This window comes from Neltuma alba, unplaced genomic scaffold (genome assembly GCF_004799145.2).
Source record: "Neltuma alba isolate B1F8T4 unplaced genomic scaffold, ASM479914v2 tig00004747_pilon, whole genome shotgun sequence".
Taxonomy (NCBI): domain Eukaryota; kingdom Viridiplantae; phylum Streptophyta; class Magnoliopsida; order Fabales; family Fabaceae; genus Neltuma; species Neltuma alba.
Window position 1 is genome coordinate 187,139 of NW_021633845.1, and position 8,469 is coordinate 195,607.

The window sequence follows — 8,469 nt, forward strand, 5'->3', positions numbered from 1 at the left end:
AGTTTGATATTTAAAAAAGTTGTTTTTGTTCATTGTTTTCTGAGCTATTTTTAATATAATGGTTAAACTACCCACAACTTCAGTGAGCTTCAATTTCAATTCGCCATTTCAAAAATATTAAAAACAGTCTAGATATCATTTCAAGGAGCAAACCTTTAAAATTATATTTAAGGATCAGTAAAATTTGACCAAAAAATTGAAACAAAGACTGGTATCTCTAGTGAGAAACAATTCAGTAGACAGGAATGCCCCTGTCTGTTATTGTCAATCCAGTACACAAACATGGATTAAGGAGGGCCATTTTTGTCCAGTGAAGACAATCTCTAGATTGGCCGGTTTCTCCATGTGGGTAATGTTAGTTAATGGGGAAAAGTGGGATTGGTCACATGGGGACATGAACAAAAGCTTAATCTGATGTGGAAAAGGTGTGATTGAAAGTGGGGAAGAGATTCATGGGACCATACAAAACAAGGTTGGCCTTAATTGCAAGCAAGGAATTGATCTTTCCTTTCCTTAGTCCAAGTGTTGTTTTTTTTTTTTGACCAGCTAGTCCAAGTGTTGTTTGTGTTTTTGGCTCAGAACAAGTAGGATGAAAGAGACCACACAATATGATTCAATAATAAAATATTGAAAAAAGTGGTCAAAAATCAAGCAACAGTTAAGCGGCAGGGAATAGTTGCATCTGGACGTCAACATGATTAAAGTTATATTCCATTTAATGATTCTTATTGAGAGCTTTTTTTCATTAAAAAAAATGTTAAATTTATGATCTTTTAGTCAAGTTTCTGATTATTATAATAACTTATTTAGATATCCTTAGAAATACGCGATAGGTGAAAATAAAAGACTTAAAAAAAACTTGTCACAAAAAAAAATCAGTCAAAAGACATTAAGTATAAATATTCTATTACAAACACAAAAGCAATAAGTATGAAACTCAAAAAGAAATTAGATGTCATGTTTAACCTTGAAATAGTTGAATGCATCTTGGTCTTTAAATAGAAAAAGAAATTCTAACCCAATATAACTTTAAAACTAAAAAAAAATATTCTAATGATGTAGATGATAAGATGTGATTTACTTAACTTAAATCAAGTACATTGCAATATAACAACAAATTATTAAATAATATCTTTAAGAATTGAGATCCCTATCGGGCACCCTATATAACTAGAATAATATATCCAGGAAATTTTCCAATACAATGACTATCGGGGACAGAGCCTTTAAGCATTTTAATATTTGGAAGGTCTCCTTTAGTCAAGTAAGTTTTCCATAGTATATCTTGGATTCTATTTTTATTAGGGGAATTACAATCAAATTTCCCAGAAGAGAGATAATTACCAAAAAAATTTAATAACAACTTCAACAGCCTATAATGACAAATCCTATAATGAAAATGACAACTTCTAGGACTTATTTTTTAATTATTTTTCTTACTTATGACCTCATTGTAATTCTCCCATTATTATTTACTCAACCTACAAGCTAGTATTTTCAAGCCCAAAAAAAGAAAACAGGAGGGGAAAAAAGTTAAAAATAAAAATCTCAAGTGAGTTGCATAAGCCCCACCAAATATACTGTTCAAAAAACATTTATAAAATTATTTTCAAATTACACATTAATAAAATTCTCACATTGACAAAATTTTGAATTTTTTTCCTATATGAGATTTCAGTTATGATCTTATCAAGTCGATGAGCATGTATTTTTTCCCCTTGCATTGTAGTTGTTGAAGTCGTTTAAACGTAAGATTTAGAATATCAGATTTTAAAAAGGTTAATACAATTCATTTTGATTTTAATCATTCAAGTTTTAAAGCACAAGTTTTGGTTCTTCAAAAAATAAAATGATCTAATTTTTTATTAGATTATGGAGACTAATATTTTAAATTAAAAAAAACTTAAGATTTCAAAACATATTATTTAGGATTTAAGAAACCAAAACCAGAATAAAAACAAATTTAAAAATAAAAATATATAGTAACTCATTTAAAAACAAAAAGACTTTGGCGGGCGATTCATAATGGGTATCTAGAATATCTATGTTCTATTAAATGATTTGGAATCTTAAAATAATAGGAAAGTGTCTTCTCTCATATTTAGTTACTCATTAAATATAAAACATGAAAACGACAACATATCTTATAATCGGAACTTAACATGCACAAATTAATTGAATGATTCTCCCGCCTCAAAAATTTAGAAGTGAAGGCTTGAAGCGTCTTCATATTTGATCTCAATTACTCACGATAATTTTTTATTGTATGTTCATGAAGTTATTTGCAGCATTTTAAACAGTACCCCTAAAACTCCTTCCCAGAAAAACACCCAATACTCTCATGCTTTCCTTTCATTCAAAGAGATGAGTAATGATCATTTCAAATATGCATGTATTAAAAATAAAATTATTTTCTACGATGAAAAATAATATTATTTCAATCACATGATGAATAAAAATTTACCCAATATAAATATCTTCCCATCATAAATGAAAAGAATACAAACTCAACGAAAGAACAAAAATTAAATCAGCAACGAAACCATACTAACTTCACCACATAAATCAAAAGGCTCAGCAGCATTTTATTCTACGAATGATAAGAGATTTAATCTTCTAGAACAAGGTGTGTAGAAACATCTAAAGGGAAACTCCGAGTGCCAGTTAACTTTCCTGCCACCCAAATAAATCATCATGTTTATAGGACCAGAAATTTTGATCCAAAATTGTAACTTATGTTCTGGGATTCATCTCCCATTGAATGAAATTATTAACCAAAATTTGCCGCAGCAATTAGTCAACAATTCTCTGAGAGCTCAACCATTTTCATCACCATCTAAAACTAAAAGAAGCATGACTGCATTGAGGAACTTAAGCACCACCAGAACCATACTTCTTTCCGAAAACTATCACCTGCAACTTGTCGTACCCAGCGAGCACACCAGCACCAGCAACGGCACGGAGGATGTTTGCACCAGCTCCCTTGAACAGTGATTTGGCACCCTCGTTCTTGAGGATTTGAGAGAATGCATCCAAGGAGCTCTTGTACTTGACAGCTTCTCCGGAGGTCATCATCATTCTTCTTCTAACTGTGTCAATTGGGTATGATGCCAAACCTGCACCATTGGTGATGAGCCATCCGAGGGCAAAGCTAGCAAAGAAGCTATCCTGCAATCATCATCAAAGAAGGAAATCGACCAAAGCTTGTTAGGTATTTATGAGTACAGAAAAGAAAGATCTGGTACGCTTTGAATAGTCATGTAAGCTTGTCAAACTGCCAGGATTAAGGTGATTTTTGACAAACTTGAGCCCAACGTACGAGACTTGAGAAGTGTGGCAAAGTAATGTGATGAAAAAGGATTCAGAAATAACCTGCAATTTTCCAGTGAGGAGAACTGGCTTCAGGGAATCATACATTCCAAAGTAGAGACCACGGTAGACGATGATTCCAACACATGAGATGTTGAAACCACGGTAAAGCCCAGCAACACCATCAGATGCCAATGTCTTCCTGTAGACATCAACAAGTCCATTGAATTGCCTTTCTCCACCCTTCTTTGCAGCCTTTGCATCATTAGCCAAACGGGTACGAGCATAGTCAAGGGAGTAAACGAACAGAAGAGATGAAGCACCAGCAGCACCTCCAGAGCCCAAGTTTCCAGCAAACCATTTCCAGTACCCATCCCTGTCCTTCTTGAAGTTGAAGAGCCTCTTGAAGTAGTCCTTGAAAGCAAAGTTCAAAGCCTGCAATTTTGGTTCAGTTGCAACATTAGTATCGTTCTCATTAAACCAAAATGAACTGGGAGAAACAATCAAGGGCTACTGGCAGACTAACCTGAGTGGGGAAATAACGGATGACATTGGCAGTGTTACCTCTCCATAAGGAAACCAAACCTTCATCCTTCATCGTTCTCTTAAAGCAGTCACCAATACCCTTGTAGGGCTCAGAAAGCCTACCAGATTTGATCATCTCATCCTGGTTCTGGATCAAAAGCTTAACACGCTCAATGGGGGCAGCAGCAGTTTTGGATACAGCTGCTGAAACACCACCCATGAGAAAGTCAATAAGAAAGTTGCCTTTCTCCGCTGGAGCTGCCACAAAGATAGGGGAAGCAGTTGTTGCAACAGAGGAGAGATCAGTAGTAGCTCTGCATGCAGGGATCACGGGATATTGCAATGCAGCATTTGAGTAGTTTCCGAATGAGCGCCTCTGGTAAACAGCAGGCCCATGGAAACTGCCATCATAACTCTGCATATTAGGTGAGAGACCATATCGGAGATGGAGCTGGCTTGCAACCTTCTCAACAACTGTTGGGTGCTGGACCTGCTCAACCATGGTGGCTTCCCTGAAGAATAGAAGAAGCCAATATCAAATGTTATTACAATAGTCTTTGGTTGTAAGAATCAACATGCATAGACTTCCCTAAAGAATACAGACAACCAATAATCTTCTCAACAAATCTTTGAATGGTAGTCCATTCAATTCAAATATTCATAACAACTAAAAAAATGACAAACAATCTGATAAATCCAAAAGTCAGAGTTCTACACGCTAACACAAAGATAGAGGTAAAAGGATGGGAAAAAAACCCAAAACAAACATAGACCTGCACTATTATAACGTCACAACTTCCATGTTAGTTCATGGGAGCTCATGAGGAACAAAACTGCATAGATTCAATCAACCAAGCGGGCAAAATGTATGTTGGAATCAGAAAAAAAGATGTGGCATGGGGATATTTAAAACAATTAGCAAATATAATTAAAGAGCATAAACAATAGAAATACTCTCACACTGCATGGATGCTTATTGAGGTCATAGATAATAAAGATGTCAGGTAACAACTCAATAACTCAAACTGGAATACAATACCAGGAGTCTGTAATGAAGGCTATCACATCTACTTATCCCCAAAACAGGGAGGCAGCGACAGGGTCAGATAGAAGAATCATTAAGACAGATAACACGCATGAACTTCTTAAAGCGTTATTATCCATTATCTATTTAGATAATAGACATGAACATGATGGTCGCAAACAAATTATTCAGGAAAAAACGAGGACCAAATAACCAATGCGATGAAAGCATATGGAGGCAGACCGCAAATTAGGGACAAATCAGTTAACTAGAAACATAAACAGCAGGCAAACTGGAGATAAAAGCAAAATAAGGCTCAAATATCTAAAGGCCACCAATATCTAATAAATCATGCAGATTCTCATTTAAAAATCGGCGATCCAACTTCTTATGATATACTTCATATCAAACAAACGTTTGAAAGGTCCAATAAAAAGTGAAAAGGAACAAACTTTTTCACTATCCCAGAGCTACGGTCAAGATATAGCTTAAAACTCAAGCCGATCCAGATCGGACAGCGAGAAAACAAAGTAACCACAGGCAATGGAAACTAAGAAAGATCCAAAATTCCCGGATTCAAACAAGAAAAGAAAATAATCAGAACATGAAGGCGAGATGAGGGATCTAAAAGATAAAAAGCGAGATAAACCAGCAGATGGCATCAAAAAACCAGAACGAGAACAGAAATTGAACCTTAAAACTTGAACCATTACACAACAACAGATCTGAAATAAGGGTGCGAGTTAGATCGCAGATCTGGGGAAAAAAAGGGAGACAAATGAGAGTGATTGAGTTATGTATACCTGCGAGAGAGCACACGAAACGAAGCGAAGAAGATTAGAGGATGAGCGAGATCCTTGGAGAGGCAAGGAGGGAGGCGAAAGGTATGGAGGAGGGGGGCGAGCTTTGAAAGGAGGAAAGTAGGTTTTTATTGGCTCATTGAGGAAGGAGTGGGCGGGCTGGGCTGGCCGGTGCGTGCGGCGTACATCTCACCGCACACTCCCCTGTGGGGCCCACCCATGCTCTGTACCTTTCTATCAATCGTTGGATTCAGAGGTGCGTTCCCCTTTCCGTTATTTCATTTTATTTGTCCGTTCCGTCCTTTGAGATTTTTATTGACCAGCTCTAGAGTTATGCATATTAAAAGAAAAGAAAAGAAAATGGCTAATTGACTGGTCTAAGCCTTGGGTCCAATTTTTTAGAGTTTATTAGTGTTGGATCTAAAAGTCTTTTTGACAAAAGACTCCAAGTTTTTAAAACTCATTCCTAAGAAATTAGATATTGCCGTGTACAAACTAGTTGATTAATTTTAAAAAGTTAAAAAAAATTATTTAAATATAGCATATGTTATATTATATTGGTCCTTAATATAAGAATTAGTTGACTAATTTGAATAGATTAAAGAAATTATTTATGTTAGTTATTTGTAACAAATATATATTATTTTTCCTAATATATTCCTACTAAACCAATATACCGGTTAGAACTATTATTATTATAAGAACTATCTTAAAGAAAAATAGATAGACATGAGAGACAAAATGAATTAGGGTCTTATATTTAGGATCAAAATAAAAGTAAAATAAACTCTTATATTAAAGTCTAAAAGTAGTATGACTTTTCTAAAGTATTTATAGGTATCACTAGATTATATATAAGTTTATAAACTGAGATAATTAGTTTAAAAAATGATAAATGTGATAATTTAATGTAGCCTATTTAACCTTCTTATTCTACTCAAATTAATAAATTTTTTCTTATATTAAAAATTGGAAGTAATATTTTATGAGTCATCACATTTTCAGCTAGTCTGATTTCACTTATTTTGATATATGATTTAGGGGTGTTTGGTACGCACAAAAAGCACTTGAAAGAGCACTTTTACATGACAAAACTATTTTAAATGCCATTATATTTATATTTAATAATACTCTTCTTGTTCTATTTATAAATCACTTTTAATATATTTCACACAGATTAAAAAAACTTTAAATTTTATTAATTCTTATTTAAAATTGAACAACTTTTCAATTTTATCTATATCTAATAGATATTATACTTTATGTAAAAAAAGTCAACACAATAATAAATTAGGGTAAACCTCAATATCCTGTAAATATGACCAAAAAGTGTCTTCTCTTTTTACCTTATAAATAAGACCAGAGGAGTATTATTTTATATTTCAACCAAAAAAAATTATATTGTTTTATACAATAGAATTACAATTTTATAATATTATACTAGTACCTCCTAATTTTATAAAACTCGATCAAGTAAAGCCAAGAGCGCATCTTTAACTAAAGAGATGAACATAAATTTTATAAAACCCGATCAAGGAAGGCCAAGAGCGCATCTTTAACAAAATAGATGAACATACCGGTGCACGTCCGAAGCAAAGTAAATTATGCAATTAAATTATAAATAATTGCCGCCTGGTGCCCTTGGAAAGCTCAACGCAAGTGGATACCAAACGGTTAACGGATGGCGTTTATCATGTGGAAGAAAGATAATTGAAAAAGAAAAAAAAAGATTAAAATAATTAATTTGACTTCATTGTTTTGGGCCAAATTTTATTATTTGTTTTCTCTAGAATTTGATTACTCTTCAACTGAACAGATTCCATTCGGAAAATTTACTCTCTAAAAGAGAAGCGCCTGGAGGGCGGAGGCGGGCGGGTTTGGTCAAAAGTGAGCCAAAGGGACTTTTCCAACGTAGTAAATGAAACGTGATTATAGATCAGTTAACAGCACTATGAAGAGAAGGAAATTTACATTTCATTGTTACACGTGGTATACATGTGTGAGGAAAGTTTATGAAGAAATTACAACATAGTCCCACCTAAAAGAAAGAAATATAAAAAAATTCTTTCAAATCATCAAATTATTCTGAAATCCCAAGAAACCTTATCACAAAATATAATTCATGAGTTGTCAATACTTGCTATAATAGCTATTTATCATGACACTTTAAGTTATCAATGACTGCTATTTCAATTATCCATACAAATTTTAAAAAAAATAAATAAGGACAATTTGATAATTAAATAAATAATATTTTTTGCAATGAGATTCTTTAGAACTTGAGAATAATTTGATAATTTTAATAGACTTTTTTGTGTTTAATGCTGTTAAGTGGAACCTCATTCCAATTTTTCTAGAATTTATTTCAGCTTGTGTTAAAGTATTTTTTTAATTGATTCGGGGTATCCAAACTCTCTCATAATTTAAGGGCTTGTTTGGATCAGCATTTCACTCTATTTACATACATTCTGCCAAAATAAAAAATTACTTATAAATCATTTTAAATAAACCCTAAATAAAATCATCCTCACAGCGCTTGTTGGATAAGAAAAATATGTTTATTTAAAAGAGTGTTTGATATCCTTTAAAAGTAATTAAAAAAATATTTTTATGCAAGTTGAGACAAAACACATCTCATATCTCATAAAATCATTTTTAAAAAATTAATCTAAACACTCTTTTAAACCAAACGAACATTTTAATTAACTTTTATATTTTTAGAATGGGAGAAAATATAATAATATTTTTGTGAGATAACATTCGCATAGATATTTGGTGTACCAGCTCTGGGAATCCCACATATATCGGAGT

General features: G+C 33.1%; 1 protein-coding gene across 2 annotated transcripts; it reads right to left on the minus strand.

Annotated features, from left to right (window-relative positions):
• Positions 1-2,561: 2,561 nt before the first annotated feature.
• LOC114745662 (ADP,ATP carrier protein 1, mitochondrial) lies at positions 2,562-5,770 on the minus strand. Of its 2 annotated transcripts, none has more exons than XM_028933825.1 (4): positions 5,662-5,770; positions 3,836-4,346; positions 3,373-3,744; positions 2,562-3,168 (listed from the first exon to the last, which is right to left on the minus strand). In XM_028933825.1, the coding sequence occupies exons 2-4, from the start codon at positions 4,334-4,336 to the stop codon at positions 2,872-2,874; spliced, it is 1,170 nt and encodes a 389-aa protein (XP_028789658.1). In that variant the 5' UTR covers positions 4,337-4,346; positions 5,662-5,770; the 3' UTR covers positions 2,562-2,871. The 2 variants fall into 2 exon arrangements, with proteins under 2 accessions (XP_028789658.1, XP_028789657.1); XM_028933824.1 differs by lacking the exon at positions 5,662-5,770 and adding an exon at positions 5,552-5,583.
• Positions 5,771-8,469: the final 2,699 nt, after the last annotated feature.